This window comes from Equus quagga, chromosome 9, assembly GCF_021613505.1.
Source record: "Equus quagga isolate Etosha38 chromosome 9, UCLA_HA_Equagga_1.0, whole genome shotgun sequence".
NCBI classification, from domain to species: domain Eukaryota; kingdom Metazoa; phylum Chordata; class Mammalia; order Perissodactyla; family Equidae; genus Equus; species Equus quagga.
This window is the reverse complement of record NC_060275.1, coordinates 11,548,992-11,569,458: the sequence shown is the minus strand read 5'-3', so window position 1 is coordinate 11,569,458 and position 20,467 is coordinate 11,548,992. Positions and strand designations below refer to the sequence as shown.

Here is a 20,467-nt window from a genome sequence, read left to right as displayed (position 1 = left end):
TCATAAATGATAATACAATGAACAGCTTAATCATTAAATAATTTTTTAAAATTATGCATTCTTTAGTATTCTCAGAAGAACAATAAACAGGTTAATAGATATACCACTTTAAAAATCTAAACAATTGACTTACTGGGTTATAATCATATGTATATGCTACATATATATATACTTATATTTATTACTAAAATTACTATTACTAAACAGGAACTATATTTACATATTATATACTTATATTTATTACTAAAATTACTATTACTAAACAGGAACTATATTTACATATTATAAGGCATCGTTTTCTGGTTAGGAATTACAGTGGAAAAGTGAATTTAAAGCAGCTCCTTCTTTGTACCAGTAGTCCCTCCAAAGCGCAAAGCATTAGCCAGCGTCTTAATGAATACATACAAGTTTGTGTAATTCTCTGGACTGTGAAATGTGGAAAATACATGAACAAAGGAAGGTAGTGGAAGGAAACATGAAATCTGTTTTGTTTTTATGTCTAACCAGACCTACAATTCAAATATCGGGGGAAAAAAGAAAACACAGTACCTGACTATAACAGACTAGTTTAATAGACGGCAAATATTGCTGAATTGTAACAAAGAAATCTATTTCTAACCAATTGAAATTATCTCATTTTTACTCCTTTAAGTGGCATCTTGTAAAAAGCTTTCTCAATTTTTGGACATCATTTTAATTAAATAGTATTAAGTGAACCACACTTTGATCAGCTTTGTTTCTGCTCTGACTTGGCATAATCAAGGGTTTCTTTTCCCTCACCTCCTTACCTCAATTGATAGAGAGCTGATTGCATCGAACTTTAGTTGGTGATTGTTGCACGTTTACAATTGCCTATTTCACTGCATCTTAACCAATAGTGAGGCCCCCTATTTGGACCTGTTTAAATTGTTGCAAATTTGATATGTACCATATAGAGAAATATAGATATATCCTTGTTACATTTGTATGAAATTTTATTTTTAAGCTAATCTGTGTTGACTTATTTATTACTGCAAAGCTGGCCCCCAGACATACCCAATAGGAGAGTTCCTCTGATCTGGATCTGTGGCAGAGACCACGCCTACAAACGACCCGTGCGGGCTTCCTTCAAAGATTTCAAATATGTAATACGGGAAGAGGAAAACAGGAGGTTCGTCATCATCTTCCACCTGAACCTTAATGAAAGTAGTGGAGGCTTCAGCGTGATATTTCATGAGCTTCTCATCAACATGGCGGTTTTTAACTTTTGCTCTAATACCGTAGTGGTTCTGGTGCTCAAAATCCACTTTCTACAAAGAAACACAGTGTGCACAGAAGAAATGGCTTCAGTAACCCGAGGAATTACTTAGAAAAAGAATGTCTCAGTTGTTAAATTATCTCATGTGCTGTTCCGTGAGGTTTGACTTTTTATGGACTTGGATCCCTTTGATAGTATCATTAAGCAGTGGCATAGTAAACCCCTATGGGTATTTTGTTATTTATATCTATTATAAAATGTTTGGGGATAATAACTATATTTTTTTGTTTAGGATTAAAATTATACTTTTCTGAGGATAAATATCTTACGGAATTGAGAATTAATTATCCATTACTTAAGATCTTTTCAAAAAGTTTGTCCTCTATTTGAAAATCTTTTTTTAAAAAAACCATTCTACATATAATTCAAGAAACTCTGTAATAACTAACTGTCATTTCTAAACTCCTTTACTCCCTAAACTGTAAATCACAGGTTCTTATTTCAATTACTTAATGAAACAAAAACTAACTGGCTACACAAAATAATTGTGTGTATTTCTGATTTGATTTTTCTGCCAAAGCAAATAATTTTAATACATCTACCTTTTTTAATATAACTATTCCTTCTTGGGTCTCATTATTAGTAATGATGTCAAATGTTTGAGAATCATCTTCTTCAATGCTGTAATCCATTTCTGCATTCTCTCCTATGTCATTATCATATGCCATGATTTTCCCTATGGAAGTCCCAGTGGGTGCAGACTCAGAGACAGTCAAGCGATACAAACCTTTAAAAACAAAATTCAAGATTTTGTGCATAAATAATTGACACAAGAAACTCTCAATTATAAAACCCTTTATTTATGGACTGTAGGAAAACCCATACCTACCCTATACACAAATTATTTGTTCTAAATCTCTCTATGTATGTATATTGAGAGAGAGAGAGAGAGAGAGTATGTGTGTGTACTTTCTCCCTCTACTTTTGCAATCTGAACATTTCCTTAATATCCTATTTGAACATCTATCATTGTCTCTCAAATATCTCTTAGGGAGTCCTATCACCAGTCCATATTATTTTCAAATATCTATTCATGTACATACCTTCTCAATATTCATGGATTTATTTTTTATTGTATCCTTCAACCATCCCAAATTAAATTTGATGAAAAGAGTTTTTCAATTTCACTCAAGCATTCTCTATCTAAAGTTACCAATAAAAGTAAGTTTGAATTAAAGATGAGAGACACTGAAAGCATATAGTTGAGCTCTAAGAATAATAGTTTGACTTTGAAATTCTGAGCCTGGATTGCATTAGCCGTAATGGAAATGGAAAAGAAAGCTGGATCCACAATAGTTGGTGAAAGAACTATGTGGAAGTTAGATGACCCCATTGTTTTGGTCATTTGAAAATTGAAATACCCAGATAGAAATACAAAGTGGGCTTTTCTTCCTTATTTTTCAGAAGTAATATGCATAAAACTGATACAGAACTAGCCATTCATATGATATTACTTGTAATTTATGCTAAAATGTAGGAAATAACCATATATGTTAATATTTTAAAGAATGAAACTTCTTAGAATTAAAAAAAGAGCACATATAACATAATTTCTCTTTAAAAGGATTCTTAATTTCCTTAGAAGCATATAGCAAGTCACTTCACAGATTGCCTTGTGAGATTTTGCTTTTTTTTTTTTAAGTGGAGAAATACTAAAAAGTTGCCAATATTTTACGGTTTTCAGGAAGTAACAGTATAACTGTGCTGCAGTGTTTCTTTCATTGTGGCAAAATTAAAAGAATTCTTTATTTGATTGCCAAAATTAAAAATTGTCAACAAATTAATCCGGAAAAAACAATGTCACTACCCTAAACCTGAAAGCAGATGCTGTGTACACACTTCGCTAAATCAGCACTTCGTTTGTGCTATTTTCCGTACTTTCAAAGATTGTTTTTTGAATACCAATGCTTTACAAGGTCCTGTCTAGGGGCTGTGGCATCACAAGAAACAGTAGGCAGAAAACTGCTGCCTGGGCTAGCTTATGTTCTTGAGGATGAGGCAAACAATTAATACGACACTGATGAGTACTCAGACAGTGTGGTGGTGGTAAAATTTTCAATAAGGTGATCAAAAAAGTCTTTCTTGTGGATGTGACTTTTGTATAAGAAATGAACTAACGGAATGCATATCTAAGGAAATAGAATTTCAGGAAGAAGAAAGAGCAGGCAAAAAATCCACAATGCCAGAGTGTCAGGAGTGTTCTGAAACAGAGTAGGTCAATTGCCGGTGTTGGCTTGTCAATGAGCAAAGATGGGAACGCTAGAACATGGGGGCCGAGAGGTAATGGGATAGGACTGGTGATGGCAAAACATTTAGGACCATGTGTGTTATGCTAAGGCCTTTGACTTTTTATCTTAGTGAGATAGTAAGACATTTAAGAGATATGATCTGACCTGTATTTTAAAAAGATCACTAAAACTGTGTTGGAAATAGACTAAAGGAAAATAACGGTGGAAGGTGATAGACCAGACAAGAGCCTAGTGCAACAATCGAGGCACGTGAAGAGGGTGGCATGATCCAAGGTGGTAGAATGGAGTTGGTGAGAAATGTTCAGATTATGGATATTTTTAAAGGCAGAGCCAACAGGATCTGCAGAGGGTTGACTTTTGGATACAAGAGAAAGAACAGAGGGAAAGGTGACTTCAAAATCTTCAAACAAAATGATTTTCTATTATCAGGAAGGGTATGTGTGTTTGCTCACAGAATATCAAAAATCAGGAACTAGCAGGAATTGTGCAGAATTGACTGTCAATTATGTATACATTAGAATTAAAAATTAAAAATTAGAATTGACCTGGATTTGTCCCAGTGTAGGCTGAGTTGTATCATTTAAAGTGAATTGAATTTGAACTGAATGGGTGAGATTTTGCCCTGAACAATATGAAGCCTGGATTTGTTAATGCCTGAGATGGGAAAGTCTGTAGGAAAAGGAGGTTTAGATGGGCAGGTGAGATTAGGAACTCAGTGCATTTTGAGTTTTAAATGTATGTGAGAATACAAATGAAGATATTGAGAAGAGAGCTGAATATGCATGTGTGGAGGTCATGGGAGAGATTCAGACAGGAGATATGTATTTGGAAGTTGTCAGTACAGAGTGGGTATTTAAAGTCACGTGGCTAAACGAGAATACTGAGTTAGTGTAGAAGGAAGAAAGACGAGACCCAAGATTTGATACCAGAAATACTCCAATGAGAAGCGAAGGAGACTGAAATAAGTGACCAGTGAGACAGAAGAAAAAGCAGATGAAAGTGGCCCGTTGAGAGTTTCAAAGAGGGAGTGATCACTGTCAAATCCTGCTGAGAAATCAAACTATATTAGGATTGAGAACTGAGTGGACTAAATTGCATAAAATAGACCGGATCAGTCTCGTCAAGTAGTATGGATGAATCCTGAGTGGGTTCCAGAGTATAAGGACAGTAACCGAGGACATCGAGTGTTGATAACAGTTTTCAGAATTTTTTCTCTAACAGGAAAGAAAAGAAAATGAAGTATGATTAGCTGGATGTGGAAGTGAAGTTAAGAAATGTGTTTATTTTTTTTGTTTGTTTTTAAGATGAAAAACACCAACAACATGTTTGAATGCTAATAGTAGTGAACCAGCAGAGAGGAAAATTCGTGACACAAGGGAGAGGGAGGGGTTGTTTGAGCGATGCCCTGACTGAGAGGTCAGGGAATGTGCACAACAGAGGACATGTGTATTGAGTATTCAGATTGAGAGGAGGGCAAGGACCTTTCAATACGGGAAAGTAGGTTGAACAACAGTAAGGAGCCAGCATATTTCTGTTTGGGAAGAATGGTCAATACATTTTCACATGATTACGGTGTGAGAAGGGAATAGAGAAAACATTTTGAGGTAACTTTATGGTCTAGAATCATGTTCACCCACACTGAGATTTGACTGAAGTTATTAATAGTATCATCTTTCATGAGGATTCTGAAAGAATTTTTAAAAACTACTTTAAATGTTCTAGTTTATATATAAAGTTGAGAAAAGTCAAAAGAAACTAAAAAAGGCAGCAGGAGTTTTGAGGACATTTTGTCTCAACGAGCTTCCTTGAGAGTTCTCCTGCCTTCTAGAATCTTCAACTTGCTATTTCACTTTCATCTAAATAAAACATAGACTAGATTTATTCAATGAATTCAGCCACCATTTTTCTCTATATATTATATGTAAATCATTTTATAAAGTTCTGGGTATATCAGATTTAATTACACTATCTTCTTGCATTTAGGACATATTTATGTTGTAGAGATAGTCATATACACAGTATATTGCATAACATGGAGATGAAGATCACACACCATTTCCTCATAGCTAAATTCCATCCAAAGAGGAGCTGTTTTATTGACACACAAAGAAATGAGATGTTGTTCAAAGGGTACAAAGCTGCAATTATGTAGAATGTATAAGTTTTAGAAATCTAATGTACAGCATGATGACTAAAGTTAATAATACTGAATAATATAATGGAAATTTGCTGAGAGAGTAGATCTCAGGTGCTCTCATCACCCACACACACGCACAATGTAACTATGTGAGGAGATGGATATGCTAACTAGTTTGACTACAGTAATAATTTCACTATGTATATGTATATCAAAACACCATGCTGTATACCCTAAATATATACAATTTTTATTTAAAAAAACAGTGGCCACATTTTTAAATTAACATAATTTAAATTGGATGATAGCATAGAAATAAAAATCCAGATTTTAATATTTCTTGAAAAATCAGAAGATCTGATAACCCTGGGCATGGCACAAATTGGCTGAATTGAATAGTGTCTGCATCATTTAGGAGTGTGCATGTGTGTGTGCGTGTGCGCGCAGGCGTGTGTTTGATCTACTTCTTTCTTTGCTCCACGCTTATCAAATTTTCCTCCTATCATCATAATTCCTCCTGATTTCTGGGAATGCTTATAAATGTATTTCTGTAGCTAAGACAGAATCCCCTGAAAAAGAAACTCCTTAGAAAAGAAATTCTTCCTAGGAATTTCCTAAGAAATTCCTCCTGAAGCACACTATGTGATTAACCTGTATTTATTACTTAAATTGTCAGAGCAGGTGTGGCCTATTCTTGCTACAAACATAAAAAATAAAATAGTCATTTTAAATTGGTATTTATAGTAGGTAAAAGAATAAATTCCCAAAGATAATTATGTCCCAATACTCCAGAACTCATGAATAGGTTACCTAAAGTGGCAAAAGGGAATGAAGGTTGCAGAGGGAATTAAGATTGCTAATCAGCCGACCTTGAGATGTGGAGATTGTTTCGGTTTCTCCAAGTGGGCCCAATCTAATCACATTTGTCCTTAAAAGTGGGAGAAGAGGCAAAAGTGTGGGCCAGAGAGATGGCAGTGAGAGAAGCATTTGACCCCCTTGGCTGCTTCTGAGATGTGCAGGCTGTCTACAGGAAGCAGAAAGAGGCTTGCAGGAGCTAACCGTGTCCCCCAGTTGACAGCCATCAAGGAAACAGAGACCTAATCCTACAAACACGAAGAACTGAATTCTGCCAGCACCCAAATCCCAGGAACTGGATTCTGCCCTGGAGCCCACAGAGAGGGAGGCAGGCCTGCAGACACCCTGCTTGACCTCAGCCTGCGGGCGTCGTACCAGACTTCAAGATAATACATTTGTTTTAAGATATAAGTTTGTGGTAGTTTGTTATAAAAACAATTGAAAAATAACACATTACTCTTTCCCTTATATTTGACTTTCCACAGTAATGGAACTAATCACACCTTAGAATAATTAACAAATTTATTTTACATAATCTTAGTGCTGTTGCAGTGCTTTTAGAATGTGAACTCTATCATCTGCATCTATTCAACATACTTATAGTTACATTATAATAAACATTCAAGATGCTTTCTACTTACTTTCTTTAAATATGGGTTTATTGTCATTAACATCAGAAAGTTTAATTAATACACTCGTCGTTCCAGACAGTGCTCCAGGCAGACCAAGCATGTCTTTGGCTTGAATAATTACCCAGTACTCATCCTGCAGTTCTCTATCCATTTTAGAAGATATTCTTATGACTCCTTTAAAAATGTAATAAAACTCCAATTATTATTTCATTATTAACCATGACATCTTCCTAGTTAATTTTTAAGAATACAACCATATAATCATTCTTTTAACACATTTGGAACCACTACAATGTGCAAGACATGGCTCTGGAGAAAAAATATACCAATAATAAATTAAACACCAGCTCTGCCTAGAGTTTAGTGTGGTCACCACCATACTAAGCATGCTGGTAGACCTTGAATACAATACTGTGTTAAGATAATTGAGAGGTTGAGAAGAGCAGTGTCTTATTTTTACCTCAACCAGTTTTCTGCTATCTTCTCTAACATAAGTGTGCTAAAATTGACTTTTCCCATAAACTTTGAAGAAGTTCGTTTATTATAGGTAAATGTGTAAATTATAATGCCAAATTTATGCAAAAAAATACTGTGTCCTGTAATGTTAGTCTATTTTAAGTCATGATAGGTGAAGAAGGATTGGTTTCTGATGCAGTTATTCATAATCTACCAAAAGAGATAAATACATACACAGATATTCAAACTCAAGGTAGACCATGATAATTATTGTAATGTGCACTTTTTATAAAATTATTTAGTAAAAAATTAATTATCATTGAAAAAAAAATTGGACCACATTGTGACGGGATTTTAATTGTGGACTAGAGTGTTTCACAAGTATAATTTGTTATATGAATCAGTATGGAAATCATTGAATATATTAAACAGATGCTGCTGGTATCTCCCCACGTGTGCCTCTAGAGGGAATTGCGTTTCATATTAATAAAGGAGAATACTCATAGGGCTTTCGGAATGATATATCAAAGGTGTAGAGATTACTCAAACAGTGAGCGACTGGAGCATAGAGACCTGCGCTCCCCACATATGGGGGCTTCAATTTACTTTGCTCTATTTTCAACCTTTCTTCTCACCTTCCGACTGAACAAAGGATATATATTCCTAGATCCTCTTACACACCAGAAAACTTAGCACTTCAATGTTCTGCCTCTCGTTTGTCTTGCTGCCCACTCCACCTCTGCTCCATCAATGCAATTTATGGCTTTCACTAACTTGCTCAATATATTTAAAAAGTCAGTGAGGGTTAGGGGAAAAGACAGTGCTTAAAATGGTCAAGAAGGTCCAGTGTGACCCAGCACATGTCTATTCCTCAGATACCCCACTTCTACTCTCCTCCTGGATACTTTTCCACACTGGCCTCTAGTTAGTGTAAGAGCTTCAACGCTGTCCCATCTCAGGAATTTCCCATACATTCTTCTCATAACCTGGAATGCCTTTCACTCTCTCTTCACCTTGGTCTGACTTCTGGTTTCAGTATATTCTGCCTTGACCACACAATATAAAGTAGGTCTCACTTTCTTTCTCCTACTGGACCTTATTTGTTTCACTTCATAATATTCACAAACTGAATGGATGTGTTCATTAATAGTCACATGTATAATATCTACTTTTAAGTTACGAGAAAGAAGAGTCCATGCTGGGTTTTTTGTTTTTGTTATTATTTTTTTAATGTTGCGATTTGGTACTGCTGTAAACACAGTGTGTTGTACAATGCCTGTTACATTTTCAACCCTTCTCAACCAAGACTGCATGAGGGAATTAAAACTTAATGTCTCAAGGCATCCACTGCATATGTTAAAATAACTTTTGTCCTGTGCATCAGAATAATAGAAGCTAAGTACAATCCTTGGAGAATGAAGAATACAGTCACTTTAGTCATATTTTTCATATGATTTCAGTCAGGATTTCAATCAACCCTGATTGAGAAAGGCTGAGGTATTTAATATTTGCTAAATGAATAAATCAATAAGAAATGTTTAAATGTCCAACAATGCTTTATTTCATTTAAGATTTTCATGTCACCACATTGGAAATAAGAATTTACCTCTTACTAATAACCATAGACTTTTACTTCTTTTGACACTTGCCACATTCTCAGTTGTTTTAGTTATGAACTTATGTGGGTTTTTTTTCCCATCTTTAGAGACTATAGGCTCTTAAAGGCAGGACTCATATGGTCTTAATCTTTGTTTGGAATGTGGCAATCAATATTTCTTAAATGAGTTAGTTTCCTATAATTCTCATGGATTCAATAGACATATTTAAAAGAAGGGAGAAATTTTCCTGTCCTATTTACTTTATAAAGTATTCAATTGCTTAATGGAAATTGGTGAAGCAAGCTTAGAAAATTCAAATATTATTTTCATCTAACTAAAAAATATATAAAATACAGAACTACATTTTTTGAAAGTGAATGCCTCATACAAGTTTTTACACCTAGACATAAATTCATGCTTAATCTCAGTCATTCTGGTTGGGTATGCAGGTGGATCTCATGGTGGTTTTCGTTTGCATTTCCATGCTGACTAATGAGGTTGAGCATTTTATATTCTTGCAGGCTTTTTGCATATCAACTTTTTTCAATTGCTTATAAATGTCTTTTCCTCGTATTTTTAAATTGGATTGCCTGTCTTTCTAATTGATTTGTAAGAATCCTTACATATGTTTTCTACTCCTTACACGAATCATTTGTAGTATGAATATGGAAAATCCAGTCTTTCAACCTTAGAAAAATCAGCTACGAGATGAAAAACAATTAAATGTTTAAAATTACAGCCCATTTATTTATTTATGTAGCATCAGGTCTACTATACAACATGTTTGTAAGCTGAGAACTTTTGCTCTGACATTTGCGTACTTAGAATCATGCTGAATTTCACTTTGTTTCATTCAAAAAATACCTGTTGTTGGTTCAATGGAGAAATAGGGTTGGCCTCGTAGTAAACTGTACAGGAGACGAGCATTATTGCCGCTCGAAGGATCATCAGCATCACTTGCTGTTACCTGGATGACTAACGTTCCTGAAAGGAAAAGAAATATTTATAGCAAATGAAGGCCGTGGTCTAAGTGTACAATGAGTTCAGTTTTATAAAGCACTGTTTCCTTAGCAAGCAAGGTGATAACATGCAGTGAAAGACTGCCTCCTTCTTCTGAATTATAAAAGTGACATCTGTCTGCATAGACCAGAGAATGTAACCTCATGCAAAATAGCTCTTAATTACCATATACAATGTAGAATTTTAAACATGTAGATCTATGACATAATTAAATGCAACTATTAAACAATCCATTACAATGTGTAATTCAGGATTTGAAAAAGGTGTATTTACTAGCGGAGGAATCAAACGTTAATTGAAACCACTTTTCTTCAAAAATCATATTGTTATCCATGCTTCCAAAAATAGTAAAATCTTGATAAAATATAAATAAATATTATTTAAATGAGCTTAAAATAGTATGAAGTTTAGAATAGGCATAATTATTTTGCCCATTTAAGTCCCTCCTATAAAATACCTACTTGTTTGAAGAATTTTTTTACAAAAGAGTGCGAAGCAAAATCTACCAGAGATTTATAAGGTAAACAGTTTCATTACAATTCAGTAACAATATAAATCATGGAAAATAAGTATTTGTACATTTAAAATTAATGCTCAACTTAAAAATATTTCTCGGGGCCATCCCAGTGGTGTAGTGGTTAAGTTCATGCATTCCACTTCGGTGGCCTGGGTTCGCAGGTTCAGATCCCAGGTGCAGACCTATACATCGCTCATCTAGCCATGCTGTGGTAGCATCCCATATACAAAATAGAGGAAGATTGGCACAGATGTTAGTTCAGGGCCACTCTTCCTCAAGCAAAAAGAGGAAGATTGGCAATATGTGTTAGCTCAGGTCCATTCTTCCTCCCCCCTCCAAAAAAATATATATGTTTTCTTTAAAAGTAATAAGCTTTTTAATTATCTTTATAGAATCTAGCATTATGGGTCTCATTATTAATCCACATTTATTAAAACACTATTTTCTGTGTCAATAAGATGGCAAAATGAATGCACAAAATCAAATAGTCTATGTGATTTTCTTTACAACTAGCATCATGAAATTTTTCATTACAATCTAATTTTATAAACTGAGACACTCTGATAGGAAACCTTCTATTCTTCAGTAACAAAATTGTTGAAACTTTTACCGTGGCCCTCAATCGTACGTAATATTTGCTGTTTTGTTTTAGTATTTTGTTAGTTATTTAACACTTGTTTTATACTGTACAACCATTCAAGAAGTAGACACCTTAATTTCAGGTGTTTTAAAATACATTCCTGCCATTTGTGACAATATAGGTGGACCTTAAGGGCATTATGCTAAGTAAGATTAGGTCAGAGAGAGAAAGACAAATACTGTATGATACCACTTTACGTGTGGAATCTAAAAACACTGAACTCCCAGAAACACAGTAGATGGCTGGGTACTAGGGGTTGGGAGTGGGGAATTGGGCCCAGACTTGTAGTTAGAGGATGAATAAGTTCTGGAGCCTAATGCACAATATAGTGATTAGAGTAAAGCAACACTTCATCATATACTTCAAAGTTGCTGAGACTAAATCTTAAATGTTCTCACCAAAAAAAAGAATTGATAATTATATGACGTGATGGAAGATGCTTGCTAATGCTACAGTGGTAATCATATTGCAATATATCAGAGTATCAAATAAACATATTGTATACCTTAAACTTACAGTGTTATATGTCAACTATATCTCAGTAAAATAATAAATAAGTGAATAATGAATACATTCCTGTAGTAATTATGAGGAGTTATTTCAACAAAAGTCTTCTTAGGAATGAGCAATTCAGTTTGTATTGGACAAGACTTACTCTTTTAACTACCCTTCTGTGTACACATCCATTTACTCCTCCTGAATTTCCTCAGTATGTTTCCATTTTATTTCTTTCCATAAGGGTTTCCCATCCCTGGTTTACAGAACTAGACTACCTCTATTTAGCTTCAGGAATGATAGTGAAAATCATGGTGTGGTTAGTTGTTGACCAAAAGAAATTCTCAGTATTGAGACTTAAGCCTTCCTAACCTAGTACTATACAAATAAGACCCAGAAAGATGAAGGCAACGCACTGACGCACAGATCGCCCTGCACTTCCTTTATACAAACACAAGTTATGGAGTCAGGTTGTTTCTCCCAGTTCAGTTTTTCTAAAGCACATTTTAACTTCTAACCAAACCTACCTCTTCAATGTCCTAATATCTCAGTCCCTTGCTCTCCACTAAATGGAAAACTTAGTGTAATATATTAATGAGTCATATAAAATAATTTCTCAGAATGTGTGGAAAATCCAAAAAGTCAAACTCTTAGGAAACTTAGTGGATAAAAAACAACATATTATAAATATTCTGTATAACTTTCTCTTGAATTTGTTACAGAGTTTACTTTCTGGAGAAATATTTATTATTCTCTGTGGTAAAACTCATGGCACTTTTTAAACTGAAAGTAGAAAACCTATAGAACTGGGATAATTCTATGACACTTCAGTGGCACCCAGCGCTTGATAACGAACCATCAGTGACTACTCAGGGATTCACTTGATATTTGTGTATGTGTGTGCATGTGTGTACACGTGCATGGATGTATCCTACTATAAGTTACCATGGAAGAAAGAAATTTAAAACAATTAAGATGAAAAAAAATGCACTGAATTTCTAAAAATTCATTGCATGTTTTTGCTTTCGATTCTTACTCATGATTCGTAAATATTGCCTATAAAATTTAGAAGGACCTCAGCAAGTTTCAATTCTTATATCACTCTAATGATCTGATTTTGTTTTATTTTCTTTAGTTGTTTCTGGCTTTCTTTTTCACTGTTTTAGTTTTGACATCAGAATTCATTAAGTACGGAAGTAACTTTAAAACATCGTAGGTATTTTCTAAAAGATTTTTCTAAAAAAGTCAACAGAGAGAAGTAAGTCTATATATTTTCCTAGTCAGCAACTCAAATATTGTAGAAATCTTCAAGAAATAGTCAAGTAACATAAACAAATAATAAAAATAAATAATGAAAGCAGTCAAGAAATATAAAAACATTTGATAATATTTTATATGATTATGTTTTCCATGAGGATTTGTCATTTGTAAGGGAATCGATCTATATATTCACATGTAGTTAGGAATTAGTTACAGAATACACACAAAATTGAGAAAATTACTATGAGGCCAATAATGTGTCTTTCAATGCAGATAATTAATAATTGTTTCACAGTTCCCCCTTCCTTATATTACTGGTTAAATATAGGTAAACAGATATTTGGTGTTTGAGAAAATAAATGCTTAATTTCTACACTCATTCTTATACAAACATATGTAATCCTTCCTTTATATGTCAGTAATATCAGAAATGAATTACTCGTGTTTGAAGCAAAATGAATACCACAGCAATGCTCTTTTCAAGTACAGCAGGCTTTTGAGGCTTACGTAAGTACTGTTTATTATGTCACGATCATTATTTATTGTTAGAATCACTCTGAACAGGTTTATGAGCAATGTGGCTCCAGTCTCCTGGTCATCCCATTTCCTAACAACATCCCAGGCATCGCTATGAATTGAAGTTGCATTCTAAAATATTATGGGCACTATTCCACATAACAACACAGTTTATACAGGTCCATGTCAGCATACTTATGGACCTATTTTTAAATTTGTATGTCTCTAGAAAAATGCATTTTGAATGTTTAAACCTAAATCACAAGTAAAGATTTGGGATATATAATATTTACAAGACTGGGATATATATATATATATATATATAAAATGTATATTATATGTGATTCAATATATATATCTAATGAATTCTATATAAATTCCTAAGAGAAATAATCTAGATAGCCATTGAAAGGGAACCTAGCTAGGATTCTAAAAAATGTTCAAGCATTATTCCACACAAATAAACTGACAATTCAATTGATCAATATAAAGTTATAATAGAATGTCACCAGTTGGGTTCATCACAAAAGTTCAAGGTTGTTTAAACATTAGAAAATGAACCAATATAATTAGTGGCATTAATAGAATAAAGGAGAAAAATGGAAAAAAGAAATTTTCATTAGATATATAAAATACACCTGAAAATATTCAACTTAACTCAGAAAATTAGGACTATAAGGCAACTTTCTAAATCTGATAAAGGGCACTTTTATTGAAAGCAATCATATTTAATTGTGAAAAGTTAAAATTTTTCCATCTGAAATAGTTAAAAAGCAAAAACTTTTACTTTCACTGCTGTTTTTTCAACATTGTACTGAACCTTCTAGACAATGCAATGAGACAATATCATGTACATGTAATTAAATGATAAATAGATGATGATGATAGATAGGAGATAGACATTGGAGAATAAAAAATAAAACTGTAATAACTATTCATAGGTAAGAACATTTTTGTTAGGAAATCAAACACTATACACATAAAATAGTATACAGAAAAATATCAAATATTAAATTAGTAAGGTCACGGGAACACAAAAAATGTACAAAAATCCTTTTTATACCAGGAATACATATTTATAAAATATTTTAATTAAATGTAATATATATGATAAGAAATAAAATATCCAAGAGTATATAAACAAAAATTATTGAAGACCTCTCCAAAGAAACTAAAGAGAAATGAATGACAGAAAAATGTGGATGAAAATACTGGGTTTATGAATTAGATGACTATGTACTTAGAAACATCAACAAACAGGTTCACAGTGTAAATGCTATCCAAATCAAAATCCTAGAAAATTGTATTAATGAGTAAGTTGAAAAGATCATTATAAAATATGTATGGAAATGCAAAGGACCAAGAACGGTCAAGACAATTTTGGTGAAGAAGAGCATCTGGAGGACTTGCACTAATAGCGGGCAAGGCTGATGATACAACGACAGCAATACAATGATACAACTGAGAGAATATAATGTTGGTTCCCGGAGCAAAAAAAGAAAAAAAAATGGAGCTGATAAAACCAATTAGAGCTTCAGAAACAAAATCATACATCCATGGAGAGCTCATTCATACAATGATGGTGCAGCTGAGAGTTGGAGAATCACTGAATCCGTTTCTTATCTTAACTTTGTTGTATCATACGGTGCCAGGTTTATCACTACCCTCGTTCAGATTTCACTATGTCTTAAAGGAGAACTTTCTGTACTGCCCATAAGTCTCACACAGTTTCTCACACTCCCTGAAAGAAGCTGCAAGTACAATGCAGATCTCTACCAAATTCACTCTGGCTTATTGTAATGAGCCTACTAATAATACTTTAAAATATAGAAAATCAGGGACTAATGCTTCCAGAACAAGATGCCGGAAAAAAATCGGGCTGAAGCAGGACTGTCCTGAGTAAGCTGGAGATCTGATAGCCCTACTTTAGAACACCTATGACAACGCAACACGACCCGGAGGATTATACAAAAGGAAGTAAAAATAACCCAGGACAGGTAAGTGCAGCTTGAATTGCCTTACCCTTAACTTCTATTATTCCACTTTAAGCCAAGTTCCTGTAATTAGAATTGCTCAGCTGATGGCAATTCTTAAAATTTTAAATTGATTAGATCCTTGAAAGTGAATTAGCAGGGAATGTAAACCAGAGAGTGGGAAAAGCCTCCTCTGGCTTGCTGAGGGATCCAAAGGCCAGCGAGTGTCTCTGAGACACCACAGCTTGACCAGAGATGGCCATGTTGTTTGGAGATGCAAAGAGCCAGTATGATTGGGCACTTACAGTCAAAAGATCCTTACAGTCAAAAGATCTGAAATCAACTTGTATCTATCCTGTTAAGTGAACAAAAGTTTACAAAAAATTATTCTCCTAGAATCGTATTTTAATCAGTAAATTCTCAGTTTGCTTTCTCCAATAATAAAAACACAAATATAATATTTAATATAATAATTCTGGCTTCTATTATTGCATTGATAGGTAATATTATTTGCCTATAATACCCTTGAGAGACTTTTTCATAAAAGCACATTGAAAATTAGCTTTGCTTTCTAGCTAGCTTCTGAATCTTTAAAGCTGTCTTTTGCAAAAGGATTTTTTTTTTAAAGATTTTATTTTTTTCCTTTTTCTCCCCAAAGGCCCCTGGTACATAGTTGTATATTCTTAGTTGTGGGTCCTTCTAGTTGTGGCACGTGGGAGACTGCCTCAGCGTGGCTAGATGAGGGGTGCCATGTTGGCGCTCAGGATTCGAACTGAGGAAACACTGGGCCGCCTGCAGCAGAGCGCACGAACTTAACCGCTGGGCCTCGGGGCTGGCCCCAATGAAAGGATTTTTTATGAAAATAAATTTAAGATGATATTTGACTTTGCCCATTTTACTAGACACTCTATTGCAAAAACTTATTGTCAACATAGGCGACGCAGGAGGAAAACTTAAATAAAGTGCTTGAGAGAAAAATCATAGTTTAGTAGTCTCTAGAATCTGCATTTGCTGATAGACTTTTTCACTTATGACGGAAAATTATAAGAAGATAATGGTGCATTAATATAAGCTAAAATATTTATTGTGTATGAGAAATTACATATAAGTTACACTTTTTGGGACAATTTTAGTAAGTGCTAACACTTGTAAAACTACATAAAGTTTTTGAAGATTGAAAGCATTATTGGCAGCATCAATAAATATGATTTCCCAGAACATCAGATTTATTCTCGCACCAAAAGTAAAACTTAACGTAAGAATAGTGTAACTCTGTCAATGTTGATTTGTAGGGATTTTAGTATTAACCAGAAGTATTACAGAGGACTGAACGATTCTCACCCGAATGTTCTTTAATATTAGTAACAAAACTGTATTAGATGTTATCTCATATTTCACACAGAATGTGTTCTCTTCTGGTGATTATGAGAGGAATCCAAACATACAAGAATGATAAATTTTGATACTCAGACTAATTTAGAAATCATGTAAGCCATAGAGAAAGTCTGCAATCTGTGACAGGACATTTTGTACAGAAAGCTTTTATTATAAAATACTAAATAAACAGCATGTCATCGTTTAACACAGTGTTTGAATGCCGAGATTTGGACCATAGATTTCAAAAGAACTCATTTATTTTACTATGTAATTTTGTTTGTTTGTTTTAAGTCCAGTGGTAAAAAGATTAACTGGCTTTTCTTACAATGAAGATATAAATTGTCTATTAGGAAAGCCATTTTTACATGCAGTTTTAGTACAAGTACTCTGATTAGTCTGAAACAAATTTATTGAGAGGATGTTGAGTTGTTTAATGGTGAGATTTAAAGCAGCACAAATTAATAATATTATTTTGACTTACACTCTGAATCTGTGATTTTTATAACAAAAACAACATAACGTATTAGATGATCAAGTAAAATTATAATTTTCAGAAATCAAGCTCATGACGGACACAAGGGTTTAATTTTAAACAGTGCATCTGCTCACTCCTTTACACTGAGAACTTATGTTATTAGGAGGATTATTATTTATTTACAAGTTCTGATTAGCCCATCTTTACTGTGTTTATATTTGAGATGCAATTACTTTGCAAGCTAGAAACACCCAGTGAAACTCAAGAAACATAATATTTTCCCACTTGTTACCTTAAAAGTGCAAAGTATTCTTCAAATATTTTTGTTTTTCTCTCCCCAGTCACCTGAAAATTAGGTCTTTCTTCTTATTCTTGTGTTGTATTTTTTAACATTTCTACTTTTCATAATTTGAGAGAGAGAACCTAAGTCACTGTGTTTAAGAACGCAAACAAGAATGTGTTCAGAGAGAATAGAAAGAGCAGCCATCTCCGTCTCACTCACTGTCAACCCGCGTGTCCAAAGGCAGAAGTTTCATAGAACCTAATTTTCAAATTTGATGTATTTATAAGATAAGGACATTTATTTTTCTGAGAAATCTCTGCTACATGTTGATAAAAAACAAAGTATCTAAATCTGTATGTATTTTACATAAATTGAATTTAATCTTTTTTTTGTTGGCTCTCCATTGTGACATATGTGTGCCATATTGATGATAAATACTATTAGAATGAATTTTCATTTTTTTCTAGCTTTAACGAGATATAATTGAAATATAACATCATATAAATTAAAGGTGTACAATGTGATGATTGATACTTGTGTATGTTGGGAAATTATCCTCACAGTAAGGTTATTTAACACCTCCATCACCTCACATAATTATAAATTTATTTTTTTGTGGTGAGAACAGTTAAGATCTACTCTCTTAGAAACCTTTAAGTATATAATATAGTACTGTTAAGAATACCATACCATGTATTAGATCCCCAGAACTCAATCATCTTACAACTGGAAGTTTGTATCCTTTGACCAACATCTCCCAATTTCCCACCCCCCAGCCCCAGGAAATCAGCATTCTACTCTCTGTTTCTATGAGGTTGACTTTTTTAAGATTCCACATACAAGGGAAATCATGCAGTATTTCTCTTTTTCTGACTTACTTATTTCACTTAGCATAATGTCCTCAAGGTCCATGCATGTACCAATGGCAGGATTTCATGCTTTTCATGGCTGAATAACATTCCATTGCATATATATAACACAATTTCTTTATCCGTTCATCTGTTGATGGACACTTAGGTTGTTTCCAAATCTCGGCTATTGTAAATAACTCTGCACTGCACATGGGAGTGCAGATGTCTCTCGGAGACAGTGATTTCACGTCCTTTGATATATATCCAGAAGTGAGATTGCTGGTAGTTCTATTTATAATTTTTTTAGGAACCTCATATTGCATTCCATGGTGGCCACCCCATTTTACTCCCATCAACAGTGCACAAGGACTATTTTCTCCACATCCTTGCCAATACTTCTTAATTCTTGTCTTTTTAATAACAGCCATACTAACAAGTGTAAGGCGATATCTCATTGTGATTTTGATTTTCATTTCCCTGGTTATTAGTGCTACTGAGCATCTTCTCACTTACCTGTTGGTCAGTTGTGAATGTCTTCTTTGGAAAAATGTCTATTCAGGTCTTCTGCCCATTTTTTAATCAGATTATTTTTTGTGGGTTTGTTTGTTTGTTTTTTGCTATTGAGTTGTATGAGATCCTTCTATATTTTGGATATTAACCTCTTATCTGATAGATGGTTTGGAAATATTTTCTCCCATTCCATAAGTTGCCTCTTCATTTTGTTGATTGTTTCTTTGCTTTACAGAAGCTTTTTAGTTTGGTGTAGTCCAACTTGTTTGTTTTTGCTTTTTTTGCTTCTGTTTTTGGTGTCATCCCCCCAAAATTATTGCCAAGACCAATTTCAATGAGATTTTTCTTTGAGGAGTTTTATGATTTCAGGTCTATGTTTAGTCTTTAATTAATTTCAAGTTCATTTTATGAGTAGTGTAAGACAGGGGTCCAGTTTCATTCTTTTGCATGTAAATATTCAGTTTTCCCAGCACCGTTTTTTGAAAAGACATCTTTTCCACATTAAGTATTCTTGGCTCCAGAGTATTGCTCTGGCTAGAACTTCCATACTATGTTGAACACAAGTAGTGAGAGCAGGCATCCTTGTTTTTTTTCTGGTCTTAGAGGAGAAACTTTCAGCATTTAACCAGTGAGTATCATGCAGCTGTGGGCTTGTCATATACAACCTCTATTATGTTCAGGTATATTATTTCTTTACTTCATTTGTTGAGAACTTTCGTTGTGAAAGAATGCTGAGTTTTGTCAAATGCTTTTTCTGCATCTATTGAGAGGATCACATGATCTTTATCCTTTATCCTACTAAAGTAGTGTATCATGTTTGATTTGCTTATGTTGAACCATCCTTGCATCCCAGAGATAATCCCCACTTGATAACAATGTATGATCCTTTTAATATGCTGCTGAATTAGGTTTTCAAGTACCTTTTGGAGAAATTTTACATCATTATTAATCAAGGATATTGGCCAGTAGTTTTCTTGTAGTGTTCTTATCTACTTTTGGTATCAGGGTGACGCTGGCCTCATAAAACGAGTTTGAGAATGTTCCAGCCTCTTCAAATTTTTGGAAAAGTTTGAGAAAGATTGATGCTAATTCTTCTTTAAATGTTTGGTAGAATTCACCAGTGAAGTCTATCTGGTCCATGACTTTTGTTTTGGGGGAGGTTTTTTTCTTTTTAAGATTTTATTTTTTTCCTTTTTCTCCCCAAAGCCCCCCGGTACATAGCTGTATATTCTTCGTTGTGGGTCTTTCTAGTTGTGGTATGTGGGATGCTGCCTCAGCGTGGTTTGATGAGCAGTGCCATGTCTGCGCCCAGGATTCGAACCAGTG

General features: G+C 34.0%; 1 protein-coding gene across 2 annotated transcripts in view; it reads right to left on the bottom strand.

Annotated features, from left to right (window-relative positions):
* CDH19 (cadherin 19) overlaps window positions 1–20,467 on the bottom strand; it is a 105,527-nt gene that overhangs the window by 48,600 nt on the left and 36,460 nt on the right. For both annotated transcript variants that reach the window (XM_046670866.1, XM_046670867.1), the window contains exons 5-8: window positions 10,089–10,208; window positions 7,180–7,344; window positions 1,840–2,024; window positions 1,036–1,289 (exon numbers count right to left, since the gene is read on the bottom strand). In XM_046670866.1, the coding sequence (XP_046526822.1) occupies window positions 1,036–1,289; window positions 1,840–2,024; window positions 7,180–7,344; window positions 10,089–10,208 (724 nt within the window). The remainder of the gene's footprint in view (window positions 1–1,035; window positions 1,290–1,839; window positions 2,025–7,179; window positions 7,345–10,088; window positions 10,209–20,467) is intronic.